The sequence below is a fragment of the Oncorhynchus clarkii genome, chromosome 6 (assembly GCF_045791955.1).
Source record: "Oncorhynchus clarkii lewisi isolate Uvic-CL-2024 chromosome 6, UVic_Ocla_1.0, whole genome shotgun sequence".
In the NCBI taxonomy this organism is placed as follows: domain Eukaryota; kingdom Metazoa; phylum Chordata; class Actinopteri; order Salmoniformes; family Salmonidae; genus Oncorhynchus; species Oncorhynchus clarkii.
In genome coordinates this window covers 7376729-7396947 of record NC_092152.1, presented here as the reverse complement: position 1 = coordinate 7396947, position 20219 = coordinate 7376729, and the positions used below count along the sequence as shown (strand labels likewise).

The 20219-nt window shown below is 42.9% G+C and overlaps 1 protein-coding gene across 1 annotated transcript; it reads left to right on the top strand.

Moving 5' to 3' along the window:
- Window positions 1-532: 532 nt before the first annotated feature.
- On the top strand, window positions 533-19372 carry LOC139411829 (trichohyalin-like). The gene is made up of 6 exons (XM_071158570.1): window positions 533-1608; window positions 2096-3177; window positions 3762-4308; window positions 12454-12663; window positions 18880-19063; window positions 19358-19372. Exons 1-6 carry the CDS (start codon window positions 533-535, stop codon window positions 19370-19372), a joined length of 3114 nt encoding a protein of 1037 aa, XP_071014671.1.
- Window positions 19373-20219: the final 847 nt, after the last annotated feature.

Genomic DNA, 20219 nt, shown 5'->3' with positions numbered 1-20219 from the left:
CTCAACCCCTATGCCTTTCTTCTGCCGGTTGAATATCCACTTCCTTATTAACGTCATTACTGTTGTTGTTGTTGATAACTGTATCTGTGCAGGTTGTAAATAACTGCATTAGTGAAACATCATTTGTAGGCGTAATTTCTACAAGCATAAACATCAGAGGCAACATTGTTGTAACATCACACAAATTGTAACAGGAATTTCTCAAACCCCTAACTGAATGGGCAAGAAGGTTGTGTGTTTGTATTTGTACACATTTTGGACATAATTGATTCCATAAAATGTCTCATAATTTTTTCAAACCATGTCAATACATTAATTGACAATGAATTGTCCAGATGAATTGATCAACATGACCCTGCTATTGATGTTGTCCAGTGTTTGATTCAATTACCTAGCTCTTGGTTGTAGGTTGTAGTTCTGTGTATCATTCTCTGCAAATCCTTTGAAAGTATGTCTTGGTAATAGATTATCACTAATTTAACCTTTTAAAATGAAGCAAGAGATTGAGAGATTGAGGATATGGCAGAAAGTCATGGAGGAGCAGCGACCAAGAATGGCCTGGAACAACAAACCTATTGAGACAGGAAGAGAGAGGGAAAGAGAGAGGGAAAAAGAGAGAGAAAGGGAGATGGAAAGGAAGAGAAAAGCAGAATTGGAAAGACAAGAAATGAAGAAGAAAGTGGAACAGGCAGAAGAAACGATAAAAGTGTTAAAACGAGAAATTGAGAGATTGAAAGAGATTGAGAAGGAAATCATATTTGAAAGAGAAAGAGACATGCGTATTGCAGAGAATGAGAAAGTCAAACTGGTTAACGAAAAGGTAAAAGAGTTAGAGAGAGAGGTTGAGAGACTGAAAGAAGATATGACAACAAAAGAGATTCAATACAAAATCAAATTTGAAAGAGCGAAAGAAGCGTTTAGAAGACAGAATGAGAGAGTGAAACAGGTTAACCAAAATGTACTAGTGTTAGACAGAGAGGTTGTGAGAATGAAAGAAGAGATTAGATTGAAAGACGAGACTGAACCAGAGAGAACATTTGATAGAGACAGAGAGAGAGAAAATGATTGGAGACGAAGTGAAGAGGAGATGAAAAATAGAGTGGAGAGAGAGATGGAGATGGAGACAGCCCTCATCAATGACAAAAATACGTCTGAATTGGAGGAAGTCTTCAAGAAAATCAAGGAACAGCAGATAGAATTAGAAAATATGGAAACAGACAAATATAAATGGAAACAGAACCAAATGGACATGGAGGAGAAGATGGAGGGTGAGCACAACAAACAGAAAGAGGTAGAAAGAAAGAGAATGGAGAAAATACCAAAACAGAGACAAGAAGAAGATGAGAAGAAGAAGGAGATGGAGAGAGAAGAAGAAGAGGAGAGACGCAAAGAGAAGCACATAGAGATGGAAGAGGAAGAAAGAGAGAGGGAGAAAGAGAGACAGAGACAGATCAAAAGGAAGAGAATGGAGAAGAGACAGAAAATTATGGAAAGAGAAGAAGAGAGACAGAGAGAGATTGAAAGAGAGATTGAAGAAGAAAGATGTAAACAGAAGCAAATAGAGATGGAAGAGGAAGAACGAGAGAGGGAGAAGAGACAGAGAGAGATCAAAAGAAAGATAATGGAAAAGAGACAAAAACATATCGAAAGAAAAGAAGAGAGACAGAAAGAGATTGAAAGAGAGAATGAAGAACAACTATTTAAACAGAAGCAAATAGAGATGGAAGAGGAAGAAAGAGAAGAAGAGAGACAGAGAGAGATCAAAAGAGAGAATGATGAAGAAATGTGTAAACAGAAGCAAAAAGAGATGGAAGAGGATGTACAAGAGAAGGAGAAAGAGAGACAGAGAGAGATCAAAAGAAAGATCATGGAAAAGAGACAAAAACATATCGGAAGAGAAGAAGAGAGACCGAAAGAGATTGAAAGAGAGAATGAAGAAGAAAGATGTAAACAGAAGAAAATAGAGATGGAAGAGAAAGAAAGAGAAGAAGAGAGACAGAAAGAGATTGAAAGAGAGAATGAAGAACAACTATTTAAACAGAAGCAAATAGAGATGGAAGAGGAAGAAAGAGAAGAAGAGAGACAGAGAGAGATCAAAAGAGAAAGAGAGACAGAGAGAGATTGGAGAGAAAGAAAGACGACAACAACAAGTGGAGAGAAAGATAATGTTTGAGAGAGATCAAGAAGAAGAAAATATATGGAAACAGAAGCAAATTGACATGGAGAAGGAGGGAAGAGAGAGGGAGAACAAGAGACAGAGAGAGATAGAAGAGATACACAGACGACAACAACAAGAGGAGAGACAGAAACAAAAGGAGAAGGAGAAAGAAAGGGAGAAAGACAATGACAATCAAAGAGAGATGGAATTAAAAGATCAGCAACAGAAAGAGATGGAGAAAGAAAAGATGATTATGAGAGAAAGGGAGGAAGCAGGAAGAAGAAAGGAAGGGCAGAAAAATATTTTGGGGGAAATTGAGGGACAGAATGAACTGGAGATAGAACAGGAGAGAGAGATGGAAGAAAAGCAGGAAGTGATTAAGGAAGCAGAGGAAGAGTACAGGGAAAGAGAAGAGAGAGGAAAGGAAGTAAGCATGAAGAAACATGTAGTAGTTAATGTTAAAGCAAAAGCACGGGAAGTCTTCAATAGGCGTAAAGAGAGGAGGTTAGAAGTGTTGAAGGGGGAACGAGAACACATAGAAAGAGGACAACAAATCAGGAGGGAGAAGGAGGAAAGACGGCTGGAGATGGAAAGAAAACAGGAGAGGGCAAGACAACAAGAGGAGCAGGATAAAAAACAAGAGATTGAAATTGCTAGACAGAAAGAAATGTTGAGACTAAGAGAGGAGGAGAGGCAGAGAGAGGAAGAGAGAGAGGAGGAGAGAAAGAAAGCCATTAAATGCCATTTATCTTTAATCAGAGATAGAGAAAAAATAATACAGGCAAAAAAAAGAGAGGAGATGGTGGAAGAGGAAAGAAGGGAGATCCTTGAGTACAAGAGGGGTGAGTTAGAGGAGGAGGAAAAAGAAGATGACAAGGAGGGCATTCTCTCACCCGATAAAAGTATCCGAAGGAGAGCCGTGGGCTGGGTGAATAAAAAATGGGAGAAGAGGAACCTCAGAAAGATAGAGAGAACGTATCAGAGAGAGGCTGAGGAGGGCCATAAGATCGTCCACATAGGTAAGACCTGTTTTCCCTCTACTTATGACATCATCCTCTTTAGTCTCCTCTACACACATTTGTTCCACACCAGTCATCATGTTGCATCATTGTTTCAATATAAAACTACTGTCCAAAGAATATGTTAGCTGACATGGCTCATTGAGTGACTGACTGACATAACAAGAAAAATACTGCTGATAACAACCACGTTTTTAAATGGTACCTTGTGTCATCTACTAGTCTAACTCTCAAGACTAAGTAGAGACCCAGAAAGAGTTCCTAAAAACACACACACAAAAACGTGTTTTGGGGGGATCCGGGGGCTACTAGTGGCCATGTGGCCCTAAGCGATCACATATGCCCTGGCACTATACAAAGAATAGGTGCCATTCTGGACTCATGTTCAACTTAGGGCCAGGTCAATTCGGGATGGGAATTATTGCACTTTATTGACAAATTCCATGCCTTGCTCAACTGAAAAGAGTAAAGAATCATTGAGATTCAATTGTGTTTTCTATTCTTCATTCCCTGTGTCCATTACATTTAAGTTGATACCAGATCCACTAAGATGAATGTGAACTCTACTTCTTCTCCCCTCCCAGCCATCCCTGGACACACAAGGCTAACATCCACCATGACCCGGGCAGAGAGAGAGAGGGAGAAGAGGAAGGAGCTGCTGAAGGCTGAGGAGAGAAGGAAGAAGATGGAGGATTTCAATAAGCAGTGGAGAGAGTGGTCCCTGCTTAAAAAACAGACTCATCAACAACTGAAGGAGGAGAGGGAGAGGATGAAGGAAAACTACCTGGAGCAGATGAATCTGGAGGCTGATGCTCAAATCAACACCCGGTGTCTATCCACCCAACACAGCCACGATTACAACCACGGTCAGGAGTTGCCCGGGTGGGCCAATGGCCAACAAGTAAGCCAAGAGCCCACTGGATCTGCTGATGGCCACCAGGAAAGGCCAAGGAGGCAACAGGCATGGGCAGAGAACCAGGAGGGGAGTTCAGAGAACCAGCAGGAGGGGCCAGAGAACCATCAAGGGGGGCCAGACAGCCAGCAGCTAGAAGCTCCAGATGAGGTTGAAACATCAGAGCGAATCTCCAAGACAAAGAAAAAGCCAAGCATCTGGAAGAAAATTAGGATGGGGTAAAGAATGTTTAAACATCTATTCATGTTTTACACTGGTAATATACATGTCATCACTTTAAAAAGTGACATTATCCAACTGTGAGGGTTTAGTGTACATGCATCACACATGTAAATATATAGATACTTACCTGTCTCTGTGATGTCTTACAGCCTTCCTGACGTGCTGTCTGCCTAGAGCTGGAACTCGATGAAGCCACAGTTCCACTGAGGTTACGTTGGTAATTAAAAGTGTCGCCCAATAATTCCTCCTCCTCTTTAAGTCATCGAGCCACATTTCTTCCTCAAAACATTATAGTCTCCTCAAGCCAGCAAGTATCCTCTTTATCAGGCAACAAACCATCGAAGGTCAGTGACCCTCCTTCCAAGAACAGAGACTCTCCTCTGTATCCTAGTTATCCTAGTTAAATTCATCTCTGCTTACCACCTCTACAGTCCTAGAAAATATCCCAAAAATGGAAATGGTTTCAGAAGTCCTCCCCTCAGACCAGTGGAGGAGGAGGTCTGCAGGTAGCCTGGACCGGACCGGTAGCAGCTAAGTTGCTGGCTCCATCCCCGGGCAGAGCTGCTCAAGTCAGGCCAGTGATGTTTGATGATGTCCTTTTTGTTTGCAAAGTTTTACTCTTTAATAAAAGCATTTAGTAAAAAAGCAATATTGTTGTTACGGTGTGGATTGTTTTGTTATTTATTAGAATTGAAACATCCAGTAGTCATGGTAGATGTTAGACTTTCAATGAGACACCTAACATTCCATCAGTTTGATACAATGTGTGACATGTTATATTACAGAGGAGTCCTCTATACACATCTATTTTAGACCATAGGAGAAATATCAGATTGAAATAGCTTCTCTAAGAATCGGAGGAGAGAGCAACAGTAGATGCATCGTTAGCTCTCCCACCTCCAGTTCAGTACTCCTCCAGTTCAGTACCAATTGAGTACCTTTTGGGGGGTGTAACTTTATATTTCACCTAATTCTAACAATATGTCATAAGGAGCACATGTTCAACTTAATAAAAAACATGTTTTCCATCTCAAAGTAACAAATACATACTATAGTAAGTGCCTATAAAGTGTCAAATAAAGTGACAGGGTTGACTGTAACAGAGTTGACTATTTCATCTAGAATCAACCATAGATCCCCATGTGACAGGGGGAATGGAATGCAAGCTTACCAAACACATGTAAATAGTTTAAACATTTCTAGACTGTCTATCTATAGGTAACAGGGTTGGTGTGTTATAATTCACCCACCCAGTGGTGATTGCAGCATGTACATCTTGGTGGGGAAAACTCCCCCAAAATGTTTTAGATGAATGCCAGCAAAGCCACTACACAACACAACACTAAACAATACATTAATTGCACTATAAATTTAACAAACGGTGCCCACAAACTGTTAGGGTCGACATAAAGCTGTCCCAACAGCAGAGCTTTCTTTTCAGCACCATGGAGAGAATCCTTTTTAAAAAACATAGCTGATATGGCTGACTTGCTTAAACAAATGTGGTTTCTACTGACAATTGAGATGTACAAACTATGGCATAAGGGGACAACGAGTGGACTACAGGATATCTGTAATTTAGATTAAGACAATGAGAGACCTAGGATGGACGTCGTCAATATAACTATTTGTTCAGCACTTTTGAAATGTACAGCGACAGAATTTTGAACATGGGCCATTCTTACAGTATTCTCCCTGTACACCAAGTCATAACTGCATATAAGCAGACAATGAAAGCTCTTACAATATTTGATGATTACATTTCTCTAAAACAGGCTATAGTCTACATGTACAAGACTCCCTAAATTTTATCAGCATATTGATTGCGCAACCAGGGGTGGAAAGACCTTGGATCATTGTTACTCTAACTTCCGCGACGCATATAAGGCCCTGCCACGCCCCCCTTTCGGAAAAGCTGACCACGACTCCATTTTGTTGATCCCTGCCTACAGACAGAAACTAAAACAAGAGGCTCCCACGCTGAGGTCTGTCCAACGCTGGTCCGACCAAGCTGACTCCACACTCCAAGACTGCTTCCATCACGTGGACTGGGACATGTTTCGTATTGCGTCAGACAACAACATTGACGAATACGCTGATTCGGTGTGCGAGTTCATTAGAACGTGCATTGAAGATGTCGTTCCCATAGCAACGATTAAAACATTCCCTAACCAGAAACCGTGGATTGATGGCAGCATTCGCGTGAAACTGAAAGCACGAACCACTGCTTTTAATCAGGGCAAGGTGTCTGGTAACATGACCGAATACAAACAGTGCAGCTATTCCCTCCGCAAGGCTATCAAACAAGCTAAGCGTCAGTACAGAGACAAAGTAGAATCTCAATTCAACGGCTCAGACACAAGAGGCATGTGGCAGGGTCTACAGTCAATCACGGACTACAGGAAGAAATCCAGCCCAGTCACGGACCAGGATGTCCTGCTCCCAGGCAGACTAAATAACTTTTTTGCCCGCTTTGAGGACAATACAGTGCCACTGACACGGCCTGCAACGAAAACATGCGGTCTCTCCTTCACTGCAGCCGAGGTGAGTAAGACATTTAAACGTGTTAACCCTCGCAAGGCTGCAGGCCCAGACGGCATCCCCAGCCGCGCCCTCAGATCATGCGCAGACCAGCTGGCCGGTGTGTTTACGGACATATTCAATCAATCCCTATACCAGTCTGCTGTTCCCACATGCTTCAAGAGGGCCACCATTGTTCCTGTTCCCAAGAAAGCTAAGGTAACTGAGCTAAACGACTACCGCCCCGTAGCACTCACTTCCGTCATCATGAAGTGCTTTGAGAGACTAGTCAAGGACCATATCACCTCCACCCTACCTGACACCCTAGACCCACTCCATTTTGCTTACCGCCCAAATAGGTCCAGAGACGATGCAATCTCAACCACACTGCACACTGCCCTAACCCATCTGGACAAGAGGAATACCTATGTGAGAATGCTGTTCATTGACTACAGCTCGGCATTCAACACCATAGTACCCTCCAAGCTCGTCATCAAGCTCGAGACCCTGGGTCTCGACCCCGCCCTGTGCAACTGGGTACTGGACTTCCTGACGGGCCGCCCCCAGGTGGTGAGGGTAGGCAACAACATCTCCTCCCCGCTGATCCTCAACACTGGGGCCCCACAAGGGTGCGTTCTGAGCCCTCTCCTGTACTCCCTGTTCACCCACGACTGCATGGCCACGCACGCCTCCAACTCAATCATAAAGTTTGCGGACGACACAACAGTGGTAGGCTTGATTACCAACAACGACAAGACGGCCTACAGGGAGGAGGTGAGGGCCCTCGGAGTGTGGTGTCAGGAAAATAACCTCACACTCAACGTCAACAAAACTAAGGAGATGATTGTGGACTTCAGGAAACAGCAGAGGGAACACCCCCCTATCCACATCGATGGAACAGTAGTGGAGAGGGTAGCAAGTTTTAAGTTCCTCGGCATACACATCACAGACAAACTGAATTGGTCCACTCACACAGACAGCATTGTGAAGAAGGCGCAGCAGCGCCTCTTCAACCTCAGGAGGCTGAAGAAATTCGGCTTGTCACCAAAAGCACTCACAAACTTCTACAGATGCACAATCGAGAGCATCCTGGCGGGCTGTATCACCGCCTGGTACGGCAACTGCTCCGCCCTCAACCGTAAGGCTCTCCAGAGGGTAGTGAGGTCTGCACAACGCATCATCGGGGGCAAACTACCTGCCCTCCAGGACACCTACACCACCCGATGTCACAGGAAGGCCATAAAGATCATCAAGGACATCAACCACCCGAGCCACTGCCTGTTCACCCCGCGATCATCCAGAAGGCGAGGTCAGTACAGGTGCATCAAAGCTGGGACCGAGAGACTGAAAAACAGCTTCTATCTCAAGGCCATCAGACTGTTAAACAGCCACCACTAACATTGAGTGGCTGCTGCCAACACACTGACACTGACTCAACTCCAGCCACTTTAATAATGGGAATTTATGGGAAATTATGTAAATATATCACTAGCCACTTTAAACAATGCTACCTTATATAATGTTACTTACCCTACATTATTCATCTCATATGCATACGTATATACTGTACTATATCATCGACTGTATCCTTATGTAATACATGTATCACTAGCCACTTTAACTATGCCACTTTGTTTACATACTCATCTCATATGTATATACTGTACTCGATACCATCTACTGTATCTTGCCTATGCTGCTCTGTACCATCACTCATTCATATATCCTTATGTACATATTCTTTATCCCCTTACACTGTGTACAAGACAGTAGTTTTGGAATTGTTAGTTAGATTACTTGTTGGTTATTACTGCATTGTCAGAACTAGAAGCACATTTCTTCTCCAAAGGTTAGCTCTGACATGCTTGTGCCACCAGTGGCACCCTCAGAATGTGGTGAGTTCTGAGGGATGTTCTGAGGGATGCTCCAACAGCTCATTGGGTATAAACGGCGGTACATTCGAAATCGTTACCCTTGTTGACGGAGAGAAAAGCGCCGTAACTTGAATAAACATTCCTTTAAGAAGTACGCCATGCTCAACCATACGATCTACAAGACTCTCTTCTTTAAGAAGTACACCATGCTCAACCATACGATCTACAAGACTCTCTTCTTTAAGAAGTACACCATGCTCAACCATACGATCTACAAGACTCTCTTCTTTAAGCAAAACCACCACCCCTTTATTCATCCGTGACGCATAAGCAACATTCTCATATCCCACCTTCTCTCCTACGGCGACCAGAAACTCCTCCACAGTGACAGTAGCTTCAGTAACACACCTGAAGCCGTGCTGAAGTGACAGGGACGGCATCCCCATGTGGGTCGCCACCCCCGCCAAAGCCAATTTCAACACGAAAAACAATGTACTTAATTCTACCACAACAACTAAATAAAAATACTGATAACCTCAATGATGCATAGGAAGAGAAAAAAGACACCACCAAGAAAAATACATGTAAAAGAAAAAGCAGGATATGTAACTCTACACAACACTCACTCATACAATTCCCAGCATGCACCAAACACTCTCAGCATGCAGAGAGAGATTGTCCAGACAGAATGTTTTAACACTGTTAATTTGACCACCAGAGAAGAGAAAGAAAACTGTTATGAGCTGAACAATATGCCAGTGGAAAGGAGGACAGTACCAGGTGACCCAATTGTGGTTTGTGACTATTATGATTTCCCATTTCAGCCAATTCAGTTGCAGTAATTCGGTTACAGATTTCTTGGTAATTCCACTAGCATTTTGGTAACGGAATTACGAGTTTTAATCACTTAATAATTCACGCAAAAAATATACATCAGAAAAATCACTAGAACTAATTGTTAGCTCCACCATTACTTCTGTGAACTTTCATTATCCCCCTCCTCACAATGACAAATGTGAAAATATCTTGAAGTTATGTGGGTTTTTGGTAACGGAATTACAAGGCACAAGGTAATATTTCTGAAACTTAAAGAAGGTTAATGATTTCTCCAAAACCAAATGTAAGTGTTGATATTAGTAGTCAGGGGTCTTTATGTCAACATGATTCTGTTTTTATGTAGTTCTGATATTGGACCTTTTAAGACTTTTTCTGGTGATGTTTTCTAAGATCCCTTTTCCATCTGTTGACCCAGAAATCAAAGCCTTCACTGGTTGAAAAATGGATCTAGAATTACATTTACCAAAACTATACAGTCTTAGATTTCATTTGACAGCCAATTACACATGCTCCTATGAACGATGCGTTGGTGCTCAAATCAAATCAAATTTTACACTTCACAACACATGGTTAGCAAATGTTATTGCGACTGTAGCGAAATGCTTGTGCTTCTAGTTCTGAAAGTACAGCAATATCTAACAAGTAATATCTAACAATTTCACAACCAATACCTAATAGACAATCATTTTACATGGAAATGCCTTACTGTAACTCTAGAGATACTATCCAGCCCCAGCTAGTAATAAAGTGGTCAGGGTGGTTGCTACTGGCCTCTCCAGCTTCAGCCTGAATCCCACCCATGATGAGAGGAGGTTTCCTGGACACACAGGGAGAAACTACAGTCTGAATCAAACCCATGATGAGAGGAGGTTTACTGGACACACAGGGAGAAACTACAGGCTGAATCACACCCATGATGAGAGGAGGTTTACTGGACACACAGGGAGAAACTACAGTCTGAATCACACCCATGATAAGAGGAGGTTTACTGGACACACAGGGAGAAACTACAGTATGAATCACACCCATGATTAGAGGAGGTTTACTGGACACACAGGGAGAAACTACAGTCTGATGACTGATGAGACTACCTTTAAGGCTTAAGGGTTTGGTTAATGTTAGGGTTAAGGTTAGAGTCTGTTTTAAGTTTTGGCCAGATGGGCTGTCATTGGGATGTTGGTCAGAAAAGTCAATTTAGTCTTTCCCTTCTCAAACCTGTCCTCCCCCTAACCAGTTCATATCATGTATTCCACCACCAGCACACCTGATTCACTAATCAGAGGTTTGGATGATTAGTTGACCAGTGGTACAAAGTGGACTGGATCTAGGTGAACTATGTGGAGAGTCTTCCAGGGACAGTACAGTACAGACTGAGAAGCTAACAACAGTGTAGTTTACTCAACTCATTCAAACTATCATGAATATTGTTTAGAGAGAAGATCTGCACAAGGGCATAAAGTTTAAGATATAGCAAGAGAGGACAATATGGTGCAAGGTAGCCAAAGTGGAATCAAAAGTCATAGGCCTAATCATCAATCAAATATGAAATATAAAACCAAAATATAATCTACATAGAAAGACAACATGTCATCTACATGTGTTATAGAATAGCTCCCTTCTCACATCCCAGGTCATGTTTGGACTGGAACGTGACAACTCAACGGGCTATGCGCATCTCCCCAATAGCCTACAGAAAACTTTCCTGAGTGCAATGTCATTAATGTGACCGATATGTACAGTATAGTACAGTTCGACCTGGACAGGTGCACCAGAGTTGTGATTGTATGTTTGTTTGTACAGTTATGACTGTTCTGTTATTATTTTGTGTTCTCACTGAACACCCACATCTGTATTTGTGTGGGAAATGTTTGTAGGCTATGGTTGCTGTTTGTATTTCATTGAACTTTAGGCCCATACAAAGACAAATCACACAACATAGAATTCCAAATAACCTTAGGCAAAAATACACTAAATAAAAGTCAAGTGAAAATAGTTATAAATGACTTTATCAATTATGAGTAGCTAAACATTATCGACTTTTGGACACTGGTGCGCAGGAGAACCCCTAGCTGTCAATCAAGCAGGCGCGGTGAACGGATTATGACGCTCAAGCGTTCCAAATGACGCAACACTCATAATCACAAAGTCTCATAGAAGGAGTGCTGATCAATAATCAGTTTGGTCTTTTAAATTAAACTGAATACGTTTTGATGGACAGGAGGCGACCTGATCCTAGATCAGCACTCCTACCCTGAAACACTTTGTGAACACAATCCAGGTGTACTGTGATTATGAAGTTGTGATGAGGTATTATTATATTAGTTGTGCTGATGCATGATGGGTTGTAGGCTAGCGCTTGAGGACTCAACTCTGAAGACTGTTTCTGAATTCACTGACCTGGTGAGTAAATGTTGTGTACAATGGCACCATCTAGTGACAGAAACATAGAAACACACATTGTTGCTGAACGAAGGCATCTCTTTATTTTCCAGAAATAAAACTTGTAGACCTTTCCTGCAGTCTCTGAGGAGATGGACACCTCTTCTTCTTCTGGACGATCTCCGTCTCCTACTGGGACTGTCTTCTTACCCCCTCCTATCATGTGGAACAGTCTGTAAGTCATTCATCACATAACCAAGCTCTGGTCCATGGCGTTATGTGCGGCTTGCTGAAGGAAGGCTCAGTGTCTGCAAGCTGTACGTAACGCCCTGGACCAGAGTGACACATTACCCACCTCAGGCCAATATGGACAGTCAACTCATCACATTCACCTACTGTTAAGTCACAGTTGTGTTAGTTTTGTTATTAAAGACAGTTAAATTGAGCAGAAGTTGAATTATTATTTTAATATTGTAGTAAATTGTCTGAGTTCACTTCCTAAATAATGTGTTGACATTCCTTTGCTCCCAGCTACAAGCAGGCAGAGATGGAGGTTCACTTCCTGAGGGAAGAGAAGAAGACCTGTACAGCGAAGGAAGCCCACATGCTTGAGTTGAGGGGGAAGAATCGAACAATCCGAAATCAGAAGGAGATGGACAGACTTCAAGTGTGCCTCTGGGAGAAGGAAAAGAAGAAGAGGAATGGTGGAACAGAGAAGGACAAGATCATTGAACAATTACAGTCTGAGACAGACCACCTCAGAGCCCTTTTAAAAGACGAAAGGAGGAGAAGAGTAGAAAGGGGTATAATGAAAGAGTGGAAGACTGAAATCCTGAGACTCAGGAAGGTAGAGTGTGCTAGAGTTGCGTCAATTCGAATCTGGTAACAGGATAAATATGACAATGAGTCATCGATTGTATACTATGTATTTTTTATTAGCTAAGCAATAAGTGGTAAATGCAATTTTCTCTGTCCCACCTCGCAGGGCAAAACAGAGAACTGACAAGATGTATGTAAAACAGTATTCTTTATACTGTAATAGACAGTTCCAACCCGTCTGTTGGCCTATCACAGTAGAGGCTGGGCGTGGTTTAAACTTGCCCAGCCTATTGCAGGCGCTCAGGCGGGTCCCCGCCTCTTGGCGCTTCTGTTGATAGATGTAAGTGTTGCTGTGAAGAACATCCAGGCTCTCATGCTCCATACCGTTATCTCGCACCTGGCTCCTGTTATCTAACAAAAGACCGCTTGTTCTGCAACCCCACGCTCTGAATGTGCCCTGTCTTCTGTATTTTTCCATCATGAGAAAGTCCCCTGGCCCTGACACCTTTAACAATGTTTCAAGTCAGCTATGTTGCATAACACATACATACATCCACACAAGCCAACAGCAGATAATATTCAATCATATATATGGTAATGGGCTATAGTGCATAACACAGAAACCTCATAAGTGTCAGAGGGAGAGTCACAGAAACGAAGGAGAACCAAAGAAAACTGCAGGAGATCAAAAGACTCAAACAACTGCTGGAGCTACTGATGGTGAACCTACAACTGGCCCACGTAAGACATGTCATTGTTATTATTAAAAGGCAGTGTATATTTACCCAGCTGAAAATGAATAGTGGCAGACAGCGGTACGCTAACCCAATGTTAACTTTTATTCCTTTCCTTAACCCTTACCTTAACCTCACTGAAACTATACCTAACCTTTACCTTAACCCAAACCTAGGTACTGAACCTTTAACCTTAATTTATCTCAAACCCTATGCCTTTCTTCTGCTGGTTGAATATCCACTTCCTTTTTAATATCATTACTGTTGTTGTTGATAACTGTATCTGTGCAATTTGTAAATAATTGCATTACTCATTTGTAGGTTCTACAAGCATAAACATCTGAGACAACATTGTTGTAACACTACACAAATGGTATTGGGAATTTCATTTAGCTTCAATCAGAGAGAGAGAAGATAATAGAGGAAAACAAAAGAGAGGAGATGGCGGAAGAGGAAAGAAGGGAGATCCTTGAGAAGTACAAGAGGGGTGAGTTAGAGAACACTGCAGAGGAGAAGGAAGATGACAAGGAGGACATTCTCCCACCTGATAAAAGTATCTGAAGGAGAGCTGTGGGCTGGGTGAACAAGAAGTGGGAGAAGAGGAACATCAGAAAGATAGAGAGAACGTATCAGAGAGAAGCTGAGGAGGGCTATAAGATCATCCACATTGGTAAGACCTGTTTTCCCTCTGTTCATGACGTTTAAGTTGATAGCAGGTCAGGTCAATTCGGGATGGGAATTATTGCACTTTATTGACAAATTCCATGCCATGCTCAACTGAAAAGAGTAAAAAATCATTGGATCCAACTGGGTTTTCTATTCTTCATTCCCTGTGTCCATTACATTTAACCGTTAGCTGTCTTTCCGGCTGCTATCTGAATAGACAATCGGACAATTTATTTATTTTTATTATTATTATGTTTTCTTCTTGGGCCTCTATAACTATATCTATTGTTCTTATTTTTGTTGTTGTTATGTGATTTGGATTAATCCCCTCTACCACACGGAAACCCACTAATCTACTGACCGAACGCAAGAGGTGGCTAACAACATACCTCCATCCTATGCTAGCTTGCTACCGATGGCCTGGCTAGCTGTCTAAATCGCCGTGACCCCCAACCAACCTCTCCACTCACTGGACCCTTTTGATCACTCGACTAAGCATGCCTCTCCTTAATGTCAATGTCTTGTCCATTGCTGTTCTGGTTAGTGTTTATTGGCTTATTTCACTGTAGAGCCTCTAGTCCTGCTCACTATACCTTATCCAACCTATTAGTTCCACCACCCACACATGCAATGACATCTCCTGGTTTCAATGATGATTCTAGAGACAATATCTCTCTCTTCATCACTCAATACCTAGGTTTACCTCCACTGTATTCACATCCTACCATATCTTTGTCTTTACATTATACCTTGATGCTATTTTATCGCCCCCAGAAACCTCCTTTTACCCTCTGTTCCAGACGTTCTAGACGACCAATTCTTATTGCTTTTAGCCGCACCCTTATTCTACTCCTCCTCTGTTCCTCTGGCGATGTAGAGGTGAATCCAGGCCCTGCAGTGCCTAGCTCCACTCCTATTCCCCAGGCGCTCTCTTTTGATGACTTCTGTAACCGTAATAGCCTTGGTTTCATGCATGTTAACATTAGAAGCCTCCTCCCTAAGTTTGTTCTATTCACTGCTTTAGCACACTCTGCCAACCCGGATGTTCTAGCTGTGTCTGAATCCTGGCTTAGGAAGACCACCAAAAATTCAGACATTTTAATTCCAAATTACAACATTTTCAGACAAGATAGAACTGCCAAAGGGGGCGGTGTTGCAATCTACTGCAAAGATAGCCTGCAGAGTTCTGTCCTACTATCCAGGTCTGTACCCAAACAATTTGAACTTCTACTTTTAAAAATCCACCTCTCTAAAAACAAGTCTCTCACCGTGGCCGCCTGCTATAGACCACCCTCTGCCCCCAGCTGTGCTCTGGACACCATATGTGAACTGATTGCCCCCCATCTATCTTCAGAGCTCGTGCTGCTAGGCGACCTAAACTGGAACATGCTTAACACCCCAGCCATCCTACAATCTAAACTTGATGCCCTCAATCTCACACAAATTATCAATGATCCTACCAGGTACCTCCCCAAAGCCTTAAACACGGGCACCCTCATAGATATCATCCTATCCAACTTCCCCTCTAAATACACCTCTGCTGTCTTCAACCAAGATCTCAGCGATCACTGCCTCATTGCCTGCATCCGTAATGGGTCAGCGGTCAGACGACCTCCACTCATCACTGTAAAACGCTCCCTGAAACACTTCAGCGAGCAGGCCTTTCTAATCGACCTGGCCGGGGTATCCTGGAAGGATATTGATCTCATCCCGTCAGTAGAGGATGCCTGGATATTTTTTCAAAATGCCTCTCTAAACCATCTTAAATAAAAATGCCCCATTCAAGAAATTTAGAACCAGGAACAGATATAGCCCTTGGTTCTCCCCAGACCTGACTGCCCTTAACCAACACAAAAACATCCTATGGCGTTCTGCATTAGCGTCGAACAAAGCTAGAAACCATTATACACAGGCAGTTAGAAAAGCCAAGGCTAGCTTTTTCAAGCAGAAATTTGCTTCCTGCAACACTAACTCAAAAAAGTTCTGGGACACTGTAAAGTCCATGGAGAATAAGAACACCTCCTCCCAGCTGCCCACTGCACTGAAGATAGGAAACACTGTCACCACTGATAAATCCACCATAATTGAGAATTTCAATAAGTATTTTCCTACGGCTGGCCACCTGGCTACTCCTACCCCGGTCAACAGCACTGCACCCCCAACAGCAACTCGCCCAAGCCTTCCCCATTTCTCCTTCTCCCAAAGCCATTCAGCTGATGTTCTGAAAGAGCTGCAAAATCTGGACCCCTACAAATCAGCCGGGCTAGACAATCTGGACCCTTTCTTTCTAAAATGATCTGCCGAAATTGTTGCCACCCCTATTACTAGCCTGTTCAACCTCTCTTTCGTGTCGTCTGAGATTCCCAAAGATTGGAAAGCAGCTGCGGTCATCCCCCTCTTCAAAGGGGGGGGACACTCTTGACCCAAACTGCTACAGACCTATATCTATCCTACCATGCCTTTCTAAGGTCTTCGAAAGTCAAGTCAACAAACAGATTACCGACCATTTCGAATCTCACCATACCTTCTCTGCTATGCAATCTGGTTTCAGAGCTGGTCATGGGTGCACCTCAGCCACGCTCAAGGTCCTAAACGATATCTTAACCGCCATCGATAAGAAACATTACTGTGCAGCCGTATTCATTGATCTGGCCATGGCTTTCGACTCTGTCAATCACCACATCCTCATCGGCAGACTCAACAGCCTTGGTTTCTCAAATGATTGCCTCGCCTGGTTCACCAACTACTTCTCTGATAGAGTTCAGTGTGTCAAATCGGAGGGTCTGTTGTCCGGACCTCTGGCAGTCTCTATGGGGGTGCCACAGGGTTCAATTCTTGGACCGACTCTCGCTGCTGGTGAGTCTCTGATCCACCTCTACGCAGACGACACCATTCTGTATACTTCCGGCACTTCTTTGGACACTGTGTTAACAACCCTCCAGGCAAGCTTCAATGCCATACAACTCTCCTTCCGTGGCCTCCAATTGCTCTTAAATACAAGTAAAACTAAATGCATGCTCTTCAACCGATCGCTACCTGCACCTACCCGCCTGTCCAACATCACTACTCTGACTTAGAATACGTGGACAACTACAAATACTTAGGTGTCTGGTTAGACTGTAAACTCTCCTTCCAGACCCATATCAAACATCTCCAATCCAAAGTTAAATCTAGAATTGGCTTCCTATTTCGCAACAAAGCATCCTTCACTCATGCTGCCAAACATACCCTTGTAAAACTGACCATCCTACCAATCCTCGACTTTGGCGATGTCCTTTACAAAATAGCCTCCAATACCCTACTCAACAAATTGGATGCAGTCTATCACAGTGCAATCTGTTTTGTCACCAAAGCCCCATATACTACCCACCATTGCGACCTGTACGCTCTCGTTGGCTGGCCCTCGCTTCATACTCGTCGCCAAACCCACTGGCTCCATGTCATCTACAAGACCCTGCTAGGTAAAGTCCCCCCTTATCTCAGCTCGCTGGTCACCATTGCATCTCCCACCTGTAGCACACGCTCCAGCAGGTATATCTCTCTAGTCACCCCCAAAACCAATTCTTTCTTTGGCCGCCTCTCCTTCCAGTTCTCTGCTGCCAATGACTGGAACGAACTACAAAAATCTCTGAAACTGGAAACACTTATCTCCCTCACTAGCTTTAAGCACCAACTGTCAGAGCAGCTCACAGATTACTGCACCTGTACATAGCCCGCCTATAATTTAGCCCAAACAACTACCTCTTTCCCTACTCTATTTTATTTATTTTGCTCCTTTGCACCCCCATTATTTTTATTTCTACTTTGCACATTCTCCCATTGCAAATCTACCATTCCAGTGTTTTACTTGCTATATTGTATTTTCTTTGCCACCATGGCCTTTTTGCCTTTACCTCCCTTATCTCACCTCATTTGCTCACATCGTATATAGATAGACTTGTTTATACTGTATTATTGACTGTATGTTTGTTTTACTCCATGTGTAACTCTGTGTCGTTGTATGTGTCAAACTGCTTTGCTTTATCTTGGCCAGGTCGCAATTGTAAATGAGAACTTGTTCTCAACTTGCCTACCTGGTTAAATAAAGGTGTTATCAACTTGCCTACCTGGTTAAATAAAGGTGTTATCAACTTGCCTACCTGGTTAAATAAAGGTGAAATAAATAAATAAAAGGTCTCTGAGCAAGTGACGTCACCGATTGAAACGCTATTTAGTGCGCACCACCGCTAACTAAGCTAGCGTTTCACATCCGTTACAGTTGCTGGTTTGAATCTCCAAGCTCACTAGGTGAAAAATCTGTCCTTGAGCTAGTCACTTAACCCTATTTGCTCCTGTAAATCACTCCTTGATGAGAGTGTCTGCTAAGTGATGTAAATGTTTGTTCTATTAGTGGGTAAAATTCAAATGTTCTTGCATGATTTAACTTCAAAGTGGTCAGGAAATCATATTAGAACTCATAATAACCTAGCTCTGGTCCAGGGCATTATGTGCGGTTTGCTGAAGGAAGGCTCAGTGTCTGCAAGCTGTACGTAACGCCCTGGACCAGAGTGACACATGACCCACCTCTGGCCATCATGGACAGTCAACTCATCACATTCACCTACTGTTAAGTCACAGTTGTGTTAGTTTTGTTATTAAAGGAAGTTTAATTGAACAGAAGTTTAATTATTATTTTAACACTGTAGTAAATTGTCGAGTTCACTTCCTAAATAATGTGTTGACATACCTTTGCTCCCAGCTACAAGCAGGCAGAGATGGAGGTTCAGTTCCTGAGGGAAGAGAAGAAGACCTGTACAGAGAAGGAAGCCCACATGCTTGAGTTGAGGGGGAAGGATCGTACGATCCGAAATCAGAAGGAGATGGACAGACTTCAAGTGTGCCTCCCGTGTGCCTCTGGGAGGAGGAAAAGAAGAAGAGGAATGGTAGAACGGAGAAGGACAAGATCATTGAACAATTACAGTCTGAGACACAATCTCCGAGCCCTTTTAAAAGACGAAAGGAGGAGAAGAGTAGAAAGGGGTATAATGAAAGAGTGGAAGACTGAGACTCAGGAAGGCAGAGTGTCAGAGGGAGTCAGAGCCAGAGAGCCACAGAAACGAAGGAGAACCAAAGAAAAATGCAGGAGATCAACAGACTCAAACAACTGCTGGAGCTACTGATGGTGTTGTTGTTAACTGTATCTGCAATTTGTAAATAATTGCATTACTCATTTGTAGGTTCTACAAGCATAAACATCTGAGACAACATTGTTGTAACACTACACAAATGGTATTGGGAATTTCATTTAGCTTCAATCAGAGAGAGAGAAGATAATAGAGGAAAACAAAAGAGAGGAGATGGCGGAAGAGGAAAGAAGGGAGATCCTTGAGAAGTACAAGAGGGGTGAGTTAGAGAACACTGCAGAGGAGAAGGAAGATGACAAGGAGGACATTCTCCCACCTGATAAAAGTATCCGAAGGAGAGCTGTGGGCTGGGTGAATAAGAAGTGGGAGAAGAGGAACCTCAGAAAGATAGAGAGAACGTATCAGAGAGAAGCTGAGGAGGGCTATAAGATCATCCACATTGGTAAGACCTGTTTTCCCTCTGTTCATGACGTTTAAGTTGATAGCAGAGTAAGTTGAGACCCTGAAAGAGTTCCTCATGGGGGTCAGGTCAGGTCAATTCGGGATGGGAATTATTGCACTTTATTGACAAATTCCATGCCATGCTCAACTGAAAAGAGTAAAAAATCATTGGATCCAACTGGGTTTTCTATTCTTCATTCCCTGTGTCCATTACATTTAACCGTTAGCTGTCTTTCCGGCTGCTATCTGAATAGACAATCGGACAATTTATTTATTTTTATTATTATTATGTTTTCTTCTTGGGCCTCTATAACTATATCTATTGTTCTTATTTTTGTTGTTGTTATGTGATTTGGATTAATCCCCTCTACCACACGGAAACCCACTAATCTACTGACCGAACGCAAGAGGTGGCTAACAACATACCTCCATCCTATGCTAGCTTGCTACCGATGGCCTGGCTAGCTGTCTAAATCGCCGTGACCCCCAACCAACCTCTCCACTCACTGGACCC